The 17,090-nt window shown below is 47.0% G+C and overlaps 1 protein-coding gene across 1 annotated transcript in view; it reads right to left on the bottom strand.

Annotated features, from left to right (window-relative positions):
• Nucleotides 1-17,090, bottom strand: part of SPHK1 (sphingosine kinase 1) — a 58,990-nt gene that overhangs the window by 8,132 nt on the left and 33,768 nt on the right. Inside the window, exons 3-4 of the mRNA XM_077251816.1 lie at nucleotides 1,891-1,985; nucleotides 1,689-1,804 (exon numbers count right to left, since the gene is read on the bottom strand). Coding sequence (XP_077107931.1) covers nucleotides 1,689-1,804; nucleotides 1,891-1,985 — 211 coding nt within the window. The remainder of the gene's footprint in view (nucleotides 1-1,688; nucleotides 1,805-1,890; nucleotides 1,986-17,090) is intronic.

Raw genomic sequence — 17,090 nt, 5'->3', positions numbered from 1 at the left:
CATAGATTTTAGTGAGATGCTTGTTGGTTTAAGGGGTTTGTCCATGGGCAATATCGCCACCGGATATTAACACTTTGAATGGAAGTGCAAAGAGCAGCTTCATCCAATCTGTAGCAGCCACTGCAGAGTAATGTAGAGCAGCTTTATCGAAAAATACCAGTACCTGGCCATGGCTGCTACACATTGAATGGAGATGCAATTTGCAGTTCCTCTCAAAGGGTTTACATCCAGAAGCTGCTGGAGCAAATAACAGCTGTTCAGTGGGGGTTCCAGGTGTCGGACCCCAACGATTTGATATTGATGATCTATCCTATGTATTGGTCATCAATATATTGTGCCTGAACAACCTCTTTAATGTTGTGCCGCCGTGAAATTGAGTACAAGCTGGAGAGTCCATCCTAAAATTACAGCCGGTTTCTTGGGGTCCAAAAGGAATATCTTTCCAACAAGAAGGGATGGTCAAGAGGGGACATCCACTTTAAAGTTTAATTTACTAAACCATACTAGAAAACAAAAACGGACATTAAGGCCTATGTAGTATAAAGCCACTTTATCTCTAAAGCCTAATACAGGAAGCCGAATTTATACGACAAACTGAGCATATCTTGTCCACAAACTAAATATCTGTATGGGCAAGCAATATCACAAAAGAAACCTCTAATAATTGCACAATGTGAATGGGATTTTAAAACACTTCATGAGAAAAACATTGAGTTTGAGACTTCAGTTTGTTAGGCAATCCCTCCATATGTTGCGGCTGTCGAACAGCCGTGAGACATGCAGCCGCGGGGATTCGAACATAGTATTCGAGCACGACACACACTGGGTTAGCACACGAGCATGCTCAGATAACACCTTATCCCAGCACGTTCGCTCATCACTACTCATAATGCTTCATTAGTCATTATCAGAGCTTGTACAATTAAATATTACGCTTCTTTTTTAGGAATACAACTATCGATTGAACAAATTAAAAAAAAAATGCTGCGATGACGCGATATTGCCGTTACATGTCTGAACACCAAAAAAGGGGCACCAGAACAGGTATGTAACAGAAATAAATAGATATTATTTTCATTGAACATTTTTTACTTGCTTTATTAAAACAAAGAAGTGGAATGTGTATATGTGGCTCGAGCAGTTAACAGGATCTTAGAAATTCATGACATGCAGAGATGAAGATGATAAAAATATTTCGATCATATGAGCCAATATTTACAGCAATAATCCAGAAAAAAAAGCTAAAAAAAAAAAAAAGTGGTTCCCAGACATTTGGTCTCTAGCTGTTGGAAAACTACAACTCTAAGCATTCCTTGCAAAACTGCAAGTTCAGCTCGTGTATGACAACAACAGGTTGGAGGCCAATGATGTACACTAATGTGTTGGGTATCAGCACCCATTTCCCCTTTAAGGTGCTTATGCGCATAGCAATTCTTGTCCATGGACTTTCTGCTCTACAGTGAGAGGTACAGACATATCTCCAGTGTAGCATGGAGATTAGGTGTGCGAGGGTATGTTCCTAGACATCCACAAACCTACCCGTAGGCTGCTGACAACAATAATGCATTATACGGACCAAATGACAACTCTGACAATGGATGCAAACAATGAGAAATCCCACCGCCACTTAATCAAATGGACACTAGGGCACTCGGAAAATTCCTTTCAATTCTTCTTACAAGCCTTACCCGGAATAGTGATTGATCGATGCAGCCAGACCGTTCCCTGAGCCACCTGGCAGGATAGAGAGAGGTTTTTTAATGGCTTTAACCCAATCTGATCGCTCCATTAACCCATTAATCACCTGCAATCAATAACAAGCATTTAGACATACAAATTTGAGGACACTATGGTAATAAACAGTAGTGAAGCTAGTTTTCAGCCACTTACCTCAAACACAAGTCCATCTCCTGACATCACCACTATGGCATCCCAGGTTGCCAGATCTTGCTCCTGCACAAGTTCACGTGCTTGATTGGGTCTCTCTGCAAGTGTCGGCAACAAATAAGCTAGAATGTATGGAAACCTTGTAGGACATCAAATACTTAGGACACAGTCATTTCATGTTGGAGGAATAGTCACATTTCAGGAGAATTCATTGACTTAACATGAGGTCTCAATTCACCCAGAACTCCTAAGACTTGTATGTCTTCATCACCTTCAATTATCATCAAATTCTTCTATGAATCCTGCAAATCACTAACTGTCCTATCTCAGAACACACACAAGTTTATGAGATGATGCATAGAAATCATACAACAATTTGCCTTATCTCCGGTGTTACTCATTTATCAGATTTACTACAGTGTTTAGACCATGGCTATATTAATCATTACCGGACCAATCTTAGTGGTGATCCTAGACCACAGTTACAGGAGAGGGTAAGAGGGACAGTTCTGGGATGTGCCTGTCAGGTCGCACTACCCAATTCCAAAATTGGCATCTAAGGAGAGGTACATTGGCACTGAGACTTCTCACCTGTTTCCAACAGCTGCAGAATTGGGAGGGTACACACACCCTTTAGCACTACAGGCAGAGAACAAAACCTAGAGTGTTTAGGTGGAATGAAAGTTTGAGTTGAGTAACTTTGGGAAGTCTCAAAAGGGATATTTTCAAGTTTGAAATTTATGCCCCATTCCATTCAATAGTAGATAACTTCCCGATTGCTAGGGGTCCGACCACTGGAAGCACCATCGATCCTGGGAACTGTGTGAATAAAGTAGCAGCCAATCATGCAAACTGCTGGTCCATTTATTCTTATTGAATTGCTGACTACTGGCAAGTGACGCCCACTGGATGGCCGCATACCCGCTCTATACACTGGTATGGCGAGAGGCCGCGCCCACTAGACGGCTCCTGCTTGGGAGTACGCACATCACATACATCATAGCTGTTCCCGGCTCAGAAACTGGCGAGTCCAAGCAGCGCACAGTGAAGTGCACTGGGAAAATTCAAAAGACTTATCATTTTAGACCGGAAAACCACTTTGAGCATATAACTTGTGATTCAGTGACTTTGGATTCAGGGAGTAATTTGTACTGAATCACGGTTTGTATTTACTTGTTTATTTGCTTATTAATATTTCTTAGGAAAATGTGCTCAGTTATTGACAATGCCATTCAATGTACATATTGCTGCATGTAGACAATCCATGATATTTGAAGGGGCATACTGCTGTGCGACATGGGTGACGTTGTACATTTGGAAGCCCAGGTACTGTATCTAAATAAACAGTTAGCAACACACATTCATAGACAATAAGGAAAGGAGTTTGCTGCTCACCGAGCAGGTGCTCAGGTAGATGTGGGGGAGGACCAGAGTATGGAGGTCAGGACAGTGAGGCAGCTAGCTGGATGATAGAAGGCAGGGAAGAGTGGCAGGGAGGCAAGTCCTGATCTGGCACACATCAGTGGGGGACTGCATTAACAGGGCAATCTGTGACAAAAGACGGAGTTCACCACATCACTGACTGAGTTGACAGATTATGGGGAAGGGATGTTGAGGACCCAGCAGTCATAGTGCACATTCGCACCAAACAAAATGTTAATGGTAGGCGAAAAGTCCTTAAAGATGATTTCCAGGAAATAGAGTGTAAGCTTAAAGCAAGGACCTAGAACCCAGTATTTTTTTAAATACTGACGGTACCACACCAGAGAGTCAGTGGGAGATTAGGGAGGTGAATAAGGGGTTCAGGAACAAGGGATGTGGGTTCCTGGAGCATGGGTCAGACTTCTCTGTTGGGTACAGTCTGTACCCTAGGGATGGGCTGCACCTCAATGGGGAGGTGGAAAACAACTAAAAGGTTGGAGGAGTGTTTAAAGAGAACCTGTCACCTGAATTTGGCGGGACCAGTTTTGGGTCATATGGGCGAGGTTTTCGGGTGTTTGATTCACCCTTTCCTTACCCGCTGGCTGCATGCTGGCCGCAATATTGGATTGAAGTTCATTCTCTGTCCTCCGGAGTACACGCCAGCGTAAGGCAATATTGCCTTGTGCAGGCGTGTACTCCGGAGGACAGAGAATGAACTTCAATCCAATATTGCGGCCAGCATGCAGCCAGCGGGTAAGTAAAGGGTGAATCAAACACCCGAAAACCCCGCCCATATGACCCAAAACTGGTCCCGCCAAATTCAGGTGACAGGTTCCCTTTAAACTAGGGACTAGGTGAGGGGTACTTACTATGCAGCTGGGAAAGATAGAGGAGATAGTGAACTGGGTGTGACACCCCAAGAGTTCGGTTGTCACAGTGGTATTGCCTTCCTCACGGGGAGGGTGTTGCCATGCTTGGAAGCAACCAGGATCCCTTTAACAGGTGACATGTACACACAACACTGTTCTGACTCCAGGCCAGAAGGGGGAGCTCTAGACCCAGTTTCAGGGGAGATTCCTTATATACATTCTGGCCACCATTAAATCCGAAGGCACAGCAGCATATAGAGCCTGGAGTCACCGCAAGTAGGGACACCTGTAAAAAGGCTTGAGTTACCTGCCATTCAGATATTGTCCTATTAATAGGACAGAGAAAGTGAGAACCTTGTGTGAAGCCTTAGGCAGCAAGGGACTACAACACAGCGCAGTAAGGAAGGCTTCCAACCCCACCTGGCTAGGGGGATTCCGATTCGCTTCCAGGCTGGCCAGACCTCACCATCACCTGTGATCTGGACTGTGGCTGCCTACTACAAGTAAGGCTGCCATCACACTAGCAGTATTTGGTCAGCATTTTACATCAGTATTTGTAAGCCAAAATCAGGAGTGGTTGATAAATGCAGAAGTGGTGCATATGTTTCTGTTATAATTTTCCTCTAATTGTTCCACTCCTGGTTTTGGCTTACAAATACTGATGCAAAATACTGACCAAATACTGCTAGTGTGACGGAAGCCTAAAAGGTAAAGAGACTGCAACCTTGAGTCCTCCAACTCTTGGGGGCACTACACCGTCTGTCATCTTTGCCTAGTACATCGGGAGCCCTGGGGACTAGGCTTCACCTGTGGGAAGTGTGAGGCTGTGGCCTCTGATACAGCTAGGGGGCGCTGTTTGTTCTCCCCAGAATGTGCATGCAGATGGATGAAGTCCATAGGTGTGCATGAGAGTCACGGATTTCCATTCCGGGTCTTCCATGTGGCTGAAGGCCACAGGTTTGTGTGTGTGTTTAAAAACCCTGCAGCGACGTGCACCTCGCACACCTGACACGAACTGACACACCCGTCAGTTCGTGTCAGGTGTGCGAGGTGCATGTCAGTGTCAGTCTGTGTGCTGGTCTGCAGAGTGCATGGAGGCACAGGCCAGCAGAGCCAGCACCTAGGGCAGGTGAATAACCTGGCACCCGCAGCGTACACAGAGATGCAAGTCATCCATGGTACTGGTCTCGGATGTGGACAGTCCTGTGCCCAGAGGTGGATGTCCTGTGCCCGAAAGAGGACTAGCATGTGCAACAATTGCAAACAGGTGGATATGGTGCCCGGCTGCTATCCGGAGGATATCCTGAACTGTATACGACTGTGCGAGTAAAGAGTATGTAAAGAGACTGTGATACAGCGATGCAGGACACCCATGAGAACTAGTCAGAGGAGGGCTGGCGTGTGTAGTGTCTGCAACATATGAGGCTGTGTGTATGGAGACGTATAGAGACTGAGATGGCGTGCGGTCGCCCAGGGAAACTGAACAACGGAAGTCTGGCCTGTTTAGGGACCGCAAATCTAAAGCCATGTGATATGTATTGCTTTGAACTGGTGTAAACTGGTCACTGATAATATCCTCTGAAGTTATATGCATTTATGTGAATTGGACTTTAATGCTGTGAAGAAACACATTAAAAGAGACTTTTGTGTTTGAATTTGTGGGTCACTGCTTCTTCACTGCGTACGATGCTACTGCAGCCTTACAGAAGCCATACCATCCCTGCTGCAATATCATCCCCAGTGGACCCCTTTAAGCAGCATCGGTCATCCCTGACCGAATACCACAGGTGGGGTCACGAACAAACTTTATTCTTTACTCACAACAACCCCTTTAAAGACCTTCCCTCTAACTTGGATGCCCAGGGCCACGGACCGGGTCGCTGCCACCGTGACCACCCCTTTAACGACCACCGGACACGGTACTGAGTACCCCATGGCCCTAGCGGGTGCTCCACTGGGCATAACTAATTAATTTGGTGTTTCATGGGGGGGAAAGAATAGGACAGGTAATACACTAAGCAGGAATAGATGTCAGAGAAATACATAAAGTGCATGTACACTAATGTCAGAAGCCTCACCAGCAAGATGGAGGAATTAGAATTCATAATGTTGCAAAAAAATATGATATGGTGGGGATAACGGAGACATGGCTGGACAACAGCTATGACTGGGCTGCTAATTTACAGGGCAATAGTCTGTTCATGACATTCTCTAAAACCCATCCTGCATCATATGTCACGCCAGTAACTCACATCTTAGCACCATTCTATTCACGGCGCTCACCGCTCTGACCCTCTCAGTCTCAGGCCTTCATGCTGAACAGACTTTTGCAGCAATTCCAGCTTTGCTGCATTCTTCTCTTGCTGTTAATCTTCACCTGGCTATAGGGAGGCAGCCTACAGGATTTTAATCCATGTCTCCTGCAGAATTTAACTCCTCAGCCCATCCTTTGCCAGCAGGGGTTATATTTGGAAGCTCTGCTCTCCACATCGTGTCTGAATTTAGGTGGTTCCTAGCGGCAGTACGTCTAAGCGCAAGTTTGTATTGACTCTTATTGACCTGGCTTGCATACCCATTGGCTACGTATTCTGATTCTATGCTGCCTGCCCCAACTTCGGACTGTCCGACGTCTCTGCCTGTGCCTTCCGTACCTTGTATTCCTGCCTTGAACCGTTGGTCAGCTGCTGCAGGTCCGATGACTGCCCTGGAGTACACCTGGCCAGTGGCACAGTTATTTCAGGTTATGGACCTCGAGACTCCATGTCTAAATGTTCAAGTCTTGTATGAGGAAGTGCATTACAGCATGAGCATCAAGATCAGTTGATACTGGCAATGCGAGTGGTGGCGACTCAGCAGCAGGATTTGTCCATCTCAGTATCCACCCTATCCCACGTCTCTACCATGTCTGGCCATCCTTCCTAAGGTCTGACAGTCTCTCCCAGGGAACCACCTAAGACTCTAGTTTCAGTCTGCGCAGCTAAGCTCCAGCTGCTGCTTGGGTCCAGTCTCGCTACGATAGAGACCCCAAGAAGAGTCGGGGCTTTATAAACCGGTGACAAATGCACTTCACGTTCCACTCCCATCTTTCCACTTTGGACCAGGCCAAGATTGCATTTATGGTCTCTCTGCTGTCTGGTCAAGACTTGGCTTGGGCAAGCTATTTGGGAAAGTGGAAGTCCTGAGGCCAGCAATTTAGGAAAGTTCTTGGCGATGTTCCGAGTAGTGTTCGAGGTACCAGGCCGCACCTCAGCTGCCTCGTCCCTTTTAACTCAGATAAGGCGCAAACAGCATGGCTCAGTATGCCTTGCACTTCCGTATCCTGGCTGCAGAGCTGACATGGAATAAAGAAGGTAGCGACCTTCTGGCAGGGTCTGTCCGGTTTTATTAAGGATGAATTGGCTGGCACAAATCTACAATCTTCCCTGGATGCACTTATAGACCTGGCTGCTAGGATTGATCTCCATTTCCACAAGCAGGCTCTGGAAAAAGCTCAAGTACCCAAATTGCATCAGAACACCACCCAGGCTGTCTCCAACCTTTCAGTACCCCTTGCTGCTACAAGCCACACCTCCTGCTATAGAGCCAATTCAGGTTGAGCTGGCCAAGCTCTATACAAGTGCAACAGCAAAGGTATCGAGATAACAAATGCATGTACTCTGGTGGCAAAGAACATTATATGCATCAGTAACCAGTGAGTCCCAGAAACTCCAGCACCTAGGGTTGGTCGGAGAGACACTAGGTGAGAAAGATTGTACTCCAAAACAATTGAACAAGGTTACCCTAGTCTGGGGAGATAAGTCCATCTCCGCGGAAGCTCATTTAGACTCCAGTTCCGCTGCAAACTTCATTCATCAGGGTCTGATTCAGCAAGTCCAGCTTCCAACCCAACAGCTTGATCATCCCCCCATTGCCTCCATTGATGGACAACACCTGGTGGAACCTATGCGATGTATGGCTCTGCCAGTCACATTGTAGGTTTGAGTTCTGCATTCCAAAAGGATTTTGTTCTACCTAAATCCATAACTGTTGTGGATTCTGTTTGCGGGCTCCCTCTGGTGGTTACTGCTGGTACTGGGTGACTTTGGTGGGTTGCGGCCTTTGGTTTCCACCTGTCCATCAGAGGCTGGGTGTTTCCTATTTTACCTGGCCTTTCTGTCATTTCCTTGCCGGCTATCAATGTATTCAGATGTGCTCTGTTTGGTTCCTGCCTACCTGCTCCCAGATCTTTCAGGATAAGCTAAGTGCTGATTTTCAGTTGTTTGGTTTTTTGTCCAGCTTGCTTATTATGTCTCTATGCTAGCTGGTAGCTCTAGTGGACTGAGGTTCTCCCCATGTGCCATGAGTTGGCACATGGGTTCTTGTAATCTCAGGATGGTTTTTTGATTAGGGTTTTTTGCTGACCGCTCAGTCCCCTTTTGTATCGTTCTGCTTTCTAGTTTACAGCGGGCCTCAATTTGCTAAATCTATATATATCATCTCTATGTGTGTGCCTTCCTCTCATTTCACCGTCAATACATGTGAGGGGGCAACTATATCTTTTGGGGTTCATTCCTCTGGAGGCAAGTGAGGTCTTTATTTTCTCTGCAGTACTAGTTAGCTCTTAGGCTGGTGCGTGGCGTCTAGAACCAACGTAGGCACACTCCCTGGCTATCTCTAGTTGCGTTTGTCAGGCGTAGGGCAGCGGTCAGCCCAGGTTCCATCACCCTAGAGCTCGTCCGTTATTTATTTGTACTTTGCTTGTCCTGTGCTATCCCTAGCCATTGGGGATTCATGACAGTATAGCCGGCCCACAAAGTGTTAATTGTTTGGGCTGAAGCAGGAGAACAAGAAGTGTTTAAGGGATATTTTTTTTTTTTTTCCCTTCAGAGTTTTGCTGCCTAGCCCTTAATTGCTGTCTAGCTGCTTCTTATCTCCTCTTAACCCTTGAATGGCTCTGATCTTAGCTGTTTAACATGGATGTCCAGAGTTTGGCTTCCAGCCTGAGTAATCTCGCGGCAAAAGTTCAAAACATACAGGATTTTGTTGTTCACACTCCCATGTCTGAACCTAGAATTCCTATTCCAGAGTTCTTCTCTGGAGATAGATCTACCTTCCTGAATTTCAGGAACAATTGTAAATTGTTTCTTTCTTTAAAATCTCGCTCCTCTGGAGACCCTGCTCAACAGGTCAGGATTGTAATATCTTTCCTGCGGGGCGACCCTCAGAATTGGGCATTTGCATTGGCACCAGGGGATCCTGCATTGCTCAGTGTGGATGCGTTTTTTCTGGCATTGGGATTGCTCTATGAGGAACCCAACCTGGAGATTCAGGCTGAAAAGGCTTTATTAGCCCTCTCTCAGGGGCATGATGAAGCGGAAATATATTGTCAAAAATTTCGGAAATGGTCGGTGCTTACTCAGTGGAATGAGTGCGCCCTGGCTGCAAACTTCAGAAATGGTCTTTCTGAGGCCATTAAGGATATTATGGTGGGGTTCCCTACGCCTACAGGTCTGAATGAGTCTATGGCTATGGCCATTCAGATTGATCGGCGTTTGCGGGAGCGCAAACCCGTGCACCAGTTGGCGGTGTCTTCTGAACAGGCACCTGAGACTATGCAATGTGATAGAATTCAGTCCAGAAGTGAACGGCAAAATTATAGGCGGAAAAATGGATTGTGTTTTTATTGTGGTGATTCGGCTCATGTTATATCAGCATGCTCTGAACGCACAAAAAAGCTTGATAAATCTTTTGCCATTGGTACTCTGCAGCCTAAGTTCATTTTGTCTGTGACTCTGATTTTTTCACTGTCTTCCATTTCCGTTGATGCCTATGTGGATTCGGGCGCTGCCCTGAGTCTTATGGATTGGTCATTTGCTAAGCGCTGCGGTTTTAGTCTGGAGCCTCTGGAAGTCCCTATTCCTCTGAAGGGAATTGACTCTACACCATTGGCTATGAATAAACCGCAGTATTGGACACAAGTGACCATGCGCATGACTCCCGTTCATCAGGAGGTGATTCGCTTCCTTGTACTGTATAATTTACATGATGTACTAGTGCTGGGTCTGCCATGGTTACAAACTCATAATCCTGTCCTGGACTGGAAAACAATGTCTGTGTTAAGCTGGGGATGTCAGGGGGTTCATGATGATGCACCTCCGATTTCTATCGCTTCATCTACTCCTTCTGAGATCCCTGAGTTTTTGTCTGACTATAGGGATGTTTTTGAGGAGCCTAAGCTCAATTCGCTCCCTCCTCATAGAGATTGTGACTGTGCTATAGAATTGATTCCTGGCAGTAGGTTCCCTAAGGGTCGTTTATTTAATCTGTCACTGCCAGAGCATACTGCTATGCGGAATTATATTAAGGAGTCCTTGGAAAAGGGACATATTCATCCATCTTCGTCCCCTCTGGGAGCAGGTTTTTTTTTCGTGGCAAAAAAAGATGGTTCTCTGAGGCCTTGTATAGATTATCGCCTTCTGAATAAGATTACAGTCAAATATCAGTATCCATTGCCATTATTGACTGACTTGTTTACTCGCATTAAGGGGGCTAGGTGGTTCACTAAGATAGATCTTCGCGGTGCGTATAATCTGGTGCGGATAAAACAAGGTGATGAGTGGAAAACCGCATTTAATACGCCTGAGGGCCATTTTGAGTATTTGGTAATGCCTTTTGGACTCTCCAATGCTCCGTCAGTCTTTCAGTCCTTTATGCACAATATTTTCCGTGAATATCTGGATAAGTTTATGATTGTGTATTTGGATGATATTTTGGTGTTTTCTGATGACTGGGAGTCTCATGTTCTACAGGTCAGGAAGGTGTTTCAGGTTCTGCGGGCCAATTCTCTGTTTGTGAAGGGCTCAAAGTGTCTCTTCGGAGTCCAGAAGATTTCTTTTTTGGGGTACATTTTTTCTCCTTCTACTATTGAGATGGATCCCGTTAAGGTTCAGGCGATTTGTGACTGGACACAACCTACATCTGTTAAGAGCCTACAGAGGTTCTTGGGGTTTGCTAATTTTTATCGTCGGTTCATTGCAAATTTTTCCAGTGTTGTTAAACCTTTGACTGATTTAACTAAAAAGGGTGCTGATGTTGCTGATTGGTCTCCTGCGGCTGTGGGGGCCTTTCAGGAACTTAAGCGCCGGTTTTCTTCTGCTCCTGTGTTGTGTCAACCAGATGTTTCACTTCCTTTTCAGGTTGAGGTTGATGCTTCCGAGATTGGAACGGGGGCGGTTTTGTCACAGAGAAGTTCTGATGGCTCGGTGATGAAGCCATGTGAATTCTTCTCTAGAAAATTCTCGCCCGCCGAGCGCAATTATGATGTGGGTAATCGGGAGCTTTTGGCCATGAAGTGGGCATTTGAGGAGTGGCGTCATTGGCTTGAGGGTGCTAAACATCGTGTGGTGGTCTTGACTGATCACAAGAGTCTCATTTACCTTGAGTCTGCCAGGCGTTTGAATCCTAGACAGGCTCGTTGGTCGTTGTTTTTTTCTCGTTTCAATTTCGTGGTTTCATACCTGCCAGGTTCGAAGAATGTGAAGGCAGATGCTCTTTCCAGGAGTTTTGTGCCTGACTCTCCTGGAGACTCTGGGCCTACTGGTGTCCTTAGGGATGGGGTAATATTGTCCGCCGTATCCCCAGACTTGCGACGTGCATTGCAGGAGTTTCAGGTGGATAGACCGGATCGTTGTCCACCGGAGAGACTGTTTGTTCCGGATGATTGGACCAGTAGAGTCATCTCCGAGGTCCATTCTTCTGTGTTGGCTGGTCATCCTGGAATATTTGGTACTAGAGACTTGGTGGCCAGGTCTTTTTGGTGGCCTTCCTTGTCTAGGGATGTGCGTACCTTTGTGCAGTCTTGTGAAGTGTGTGCTCGAGCTAAGCCTTGCTGTTCTCGGGCCAGTGGGTTGTTGTTATCCTTGCCCATCCCGAAGAGGCCTTGGACGCACATTTCCATGGATTTTATTTCTGATCTTCCGGTTTCACAGAAAATGTCCGTTATCTGGGTTGTGTGTGACCGCTTTTCTAAGATGGTTCATTTGGTGCCCTTGCCTAAGTTGCCTTCCTCCTCTGAGTTGGTCCCTTTATTTTTTCAGAACGTGGTTCGTTTGCATGGGATTCCGGAGAATATCGTTTCTGACAGGGGATCCCAGTTTGTGTCTAGATTTTGGCGGACGTTTTGTGCCAAGATGGGCATTGATTTGTCTTTCTCGTCTGCATTCCATCCTCAGACGAATGGCCAGACGGCGCGAACTAATCAGACCTTGGAAACTTATTTGAGGTGTTTTGTTTCTGCTGACCAAGATGACTGGGTTGCTTTTTTGCCACTGGCCGAATTTGCTCTTAATAATCGGGCTAGTTCTGCCACGTTGGTCTCTCCTTTTTTTTGTAATTCGGGGTTTCATCCTCGTTTTTCCTCTGGTCAGGTGGAGTCTTCGGATTGTCCTGGAGTGGACATGGTGGTGGACAGGCTACATCAGATTTGGAATCAGGTGGTGGACAATTTGAAGTTATCTCAGGAGAAGACTCAGCAGTTTGCTAATCGCCGTCGCCGCGTGGGTCCCCGACTTCTTGTTGGGGATTTGGTGTGGTTGTCTTCTCGTTTTGTCCCTATGAAGGTCTCTTCTCCTAAGTTCAAGCCTCGGTTCATCGGTCCTTATAGGATCTCGGAGATTCTTAACCCTGTATCTTTTCGTTTGGATCTCCCAGCATCGTTTGCTATTCATAATGTGTTCCATCGGTCGTTGTTGCGGAGGTATGAGGTGCCCGTTGTTCCTTCGGTTGAGCCTCCTGCTCCGGTGCTGGTGGAGGGAGAATTGGAGTATGTTGTTGAGAAGATCTTGGATTCTCGTGTTTCCAGACGCAAACTCCAGTATTTGGTTAAGTGGAAGGGTTATGGTCAGGAGGATAATTCCTGGGTGATCGTCTCCGATGTTCATGCGACTGATTTGGTTCGCGCCTTCCATAGAGCTCACCCTGATCGCCCTGGGGGTTCTCGTGAGGGTTCGGTGACCCCTCCTCAAGGGGGGGGTACTGTTGTGGATTCTGTTTGCGGGCTCCCTCTGGTGGTTACTGCTGGTACTGGGTGACTTTGGTGGGTTGCGGCCTTTGGTTTCCATCTGTCCATCAGAGGCTGGGTGTTTCCTATTTTACCTGGCCTTTCTGTCATTTCCTTGCCGGCTATCAATGTATTCAGATGTGCTCTGTTTGGTTCCTGCCTACCTGCTCCCAGATCTTTCAGGATAAGCTAAGTGCTGATTTTCAGTTGTTTGGTTTTTTGTCCAGCTTGCTTATTATGTCTCTATGCTAGCTGGTAGCTCTAGTGGACTGAGGTTCTCCCCATGTGCCATGAGTTGGCACATGGGTTCTTGTAATCTCAGGATGGTTTTTTGATTAGGGTTTTTTGCTGACCGCTCAGTCCCCTTTTGTATCGTTCTGCTTTCTAGTTTACAGCGGGCCTCAATTTGCTAAATCTATATATATCATCTCTATGTGTGTGCCTTCCTCTCATTTCACCGTCAATACATGTGAGGGGGCAACTATATCTTTTGGGGTTCATTCCTCTGGAGGCAAGTGAGGTCTTTATTTTCTCTGCAGCACTAGTTAGCTCTTAGGCTGGTGCGTGGCGTCTAGAACCAACGTAGGCACGCTCCCTGGCTATCTCTAGTTGCGTTTGTCAGGCGTAGGGCAGCGGTCAGCCCAGGTTCCATCACCCTAGAGCTCGTCCGTTATTTATTTGTACTTTGCTTGTCCTGTGCTATCCCTAGCCATTGGGGATTCATGACACATAACCTCTGTTCTTCTGTCTTCCAAGGTTGCGTCTACACGCGCTGGTTGTTTACTATTCCACTGTGTGCTGCCAACTGCCCTGCCAAGGTCTTGCCCAAGTCTCTGACTTCTATGCATTTGAACCTTTCTTGTATGCCCACCGATTATTGACCTTTTGTGAGAAGGCGGTGGAGCGCCAGCCAGAGCCATGGGGTACTTGGGCCGCGTCCGACGATTCTTCCAGAGGTGTATCTAGCCTTTCCTGCACCCGGGGCAAAGGATCAGTTTGGCCGCCCAAACCTCCCCCATTTGAACCTTAACTCTATTGAAACTGTATGACCATGCCAAGGTACATTCCTGAATCCCCATAATGTTAAAATAGATACCGATAAAAGTAAAATTAATTGAGACATCAGTAGGTTAAGTGTTTTTGAATATCCATATTGAATCAGCAGCCCCATATAATCCTGCATAAAGGTTAATAATGGCCCCATAAGATGCTCCATAGACATATTTGCCCAATATAGTGCTGCAGAAACGTTGATTATGGCCCCATAAGATGCTCCATAAAGATATTTGCCCCATATAGTGCTGCAGAAACGTTGATTATGGCCCCATAAGATGCTTCATAGAGACATTTGCCCTGTATAGTGCTGCACAAACGTTAATTATGGCCCCATAAGATGCTCCATATAGACACTTGCCCCATATAGTGCTACACAAACGTTAATTATGGCCCCATAAGATGCTCCATACAGACATTTGCCCCATATAGTGCTGCACAAATGTTATGGCCTCATAAGATGCTCTATACAGACACTTGCCCCATATAGTACTGCACAAACATTATGGCTGGCCCCATAGATGCTCCTTACAGGCACTTGCCCCATATAGTACTGCACAAACGTTATGGCCCCATAAGATGCTCTATACAGGAAATTGCCTCGTTATAGTGCTGCGCAAACGTTTTGGCCCCATAGATGCTCCATACAGACACTTGCCCCATATAGTGCTGCACAAACGTTATGGCCCCATACAGACACTTGCCCCATATAGTGCTGCACAAACGTTATGGCCCCATACAGACACTTGCCCTATATAGTGCTGCATAATCGTTAATTATGGCCCCATAAGATGCTCCACACAGACACTTGCCCCATTTGCTATTGCTGCGATAAAAAAAAATCACATACTCACGTCTCCGTCGCTCAGGCCCCCGGGACTCTCAATATTCACCTGCTCCTCGTTCCAGCCGCCACTCCATCTTCAGCGTCTTCTGCATTGACGTTCAGGCAGAGGGCGCGCACTAACCACGTCACCGCGCCTTCTGACCTCAGCGTTGCTGCAGAAGACGCTGAAGACGGAGCGGTGCCGGAACAGGGAGCAGGTGAATATCAGGCAGCGCAGCGCTCCCCGTTATACTCACCTGCTCCTGGCGCGGTCCCTGCCGGAACCTGCTTCCCCGGCGCCGGCAGCTTCTTCCTGTACTGAGCGGTCACCGTTACCGCTCATTACAGTAATGAATATGCGGCTCCACCCCTATGGGAGGTGGAGCAGCATATTCATTACTGTAATGAACGGTACCATGTGACCGCTCAGTACAAGAAGAAGCTGGAGTGCCGGGCAGCCAGGGACGTGCAGGGACCGCGCCAGGAGCAGGTGAGTATAATTAGACAGCCCCCGCTCCCCCTCCCCTGCCGACCCCTGGGTATGACTCGACGAGGAGCCTCCTTGGACCGCCGCATCATCAGGGGGCCCGCTGGCACCCCCTGTTGGCTGCGCCCGGGGCACATGCCCCGGCTGCCCCCCCCTGGATACGCCACTGAGTAAAAGTCATCTTAAAATGGCTCGGCAGGATAATAAATTCACACAAGTCTAAACTAAAACCGCTGAAAATACAGTCCTTTCTAGGTCTCATTTTATGTTCAATTTGTTTTTATTAATCAATAGTGATAACATAAAAAAACAACAACATTTAACCAAATATATTATGATCCATTAAGTCACGCAGGACTTAAAGCTTGGAAAGATAACAGTATTCATGTGGAACTTTAACCCCATAATGACCACCAATACGTCTTTTTACTGACCTGAGATATAAGAGGATAGCATCCCCATACAGGTGACAATACAGCAGCTGTCAGCTAACAAACAGAGGAACACATATAGCTATGGGAATACAACATGTTCGATGTAAATATTCACTATAAGTATATATCCCATAGCAACTATACTAAACTAATGAAGACCCACTGAAATCAAATTGAGAGCCACCACAGAGGATTCAGTGAACAAAGGTCCAAAAGAATATTAGATTGTAAAAAATATATTTATTAATACAAAAAGTCAATTGACAGAGGACATGGCTAAAAAGTGACAGGCAATGCCACACATACATACATAGGCGGTAATAGACAACATGGTACCCCTGGAGTGATAATTGAGTATAGACATATAACTGCCCAAATACATTGTATCAGCACAAAAAATCACATACCTAGTGGTACACAGCAGGAGGGGGGAGAGCAGAAGACTACGTGTGCCCCTGCTGTGTACCACTAGGTATGTGATTTTTTTGTGCTGATACCAGTGGCGTATCCAGGGGGGAGCAGCCAGGGCATGTGCCCCGGGAGCAGCTGACAGGGGGGCGCCAGCGGGCCGCCTGATGATGCCGCGGTCCAAGGAGGCTCCTCGTCGGCGGCATTCTGCCGCCCGCCCCCACACTAACATACTCAACTACTCCTGGCGGCGCGGTCCCTGCAGGTCTCCGGTTCCCTGGCACCCCAGCTTCTTCCTGTACTGAGCGGTCACATGGTACCACTCATTACAGTAATGAATATGCGGCTCCACCTCCCATAGGGGTGGAGCCGCATATTCATTACTGTAATGAGCGGTAACGGTGATCGCTCAGTACAGGGAGAAGCTGCAGCGCCGCCCCAGGGAAGCAGGGACTGCACCGCGCCAGGAGCAGGTGAGTATAACGGGGAGGGGAGACCTGCGCTGCGCGATATTCACCTGCTCCTCGTTCCGGCGTCACTCCGTCTTCAGCAGTGACGCTGAGGTCAGAGGGAGCGGTGACGTGGTTAGTGCACGCCCTCTGCCTGAGTGTCAGTGCTGATGCTGGAGATGGAGCGGCGGCTGCAACGAGGAGCAGGTGAATATTGA

This window comes from Ranitomeya variabilis, chromosome 4 (assembly GCF_051348905.1).
Source record: "Ranitomeya variabilis isolate aRanVar5 chromosome 4, aRanVar5.hap1, whole genome shotgun sequence".
NCBI classification, from domain to species: Eukaryota; Metazoa; Chordata; class Amphibia; order Anura; family Dendrobatidae; genus Ranitomeya; species Ranitomeya variabilis.
The sequence above is the reverse complement of the archived record's forward strand: the minus strand, read 5'-3'. Positions and strand labels throughout refer to the sequence as shown.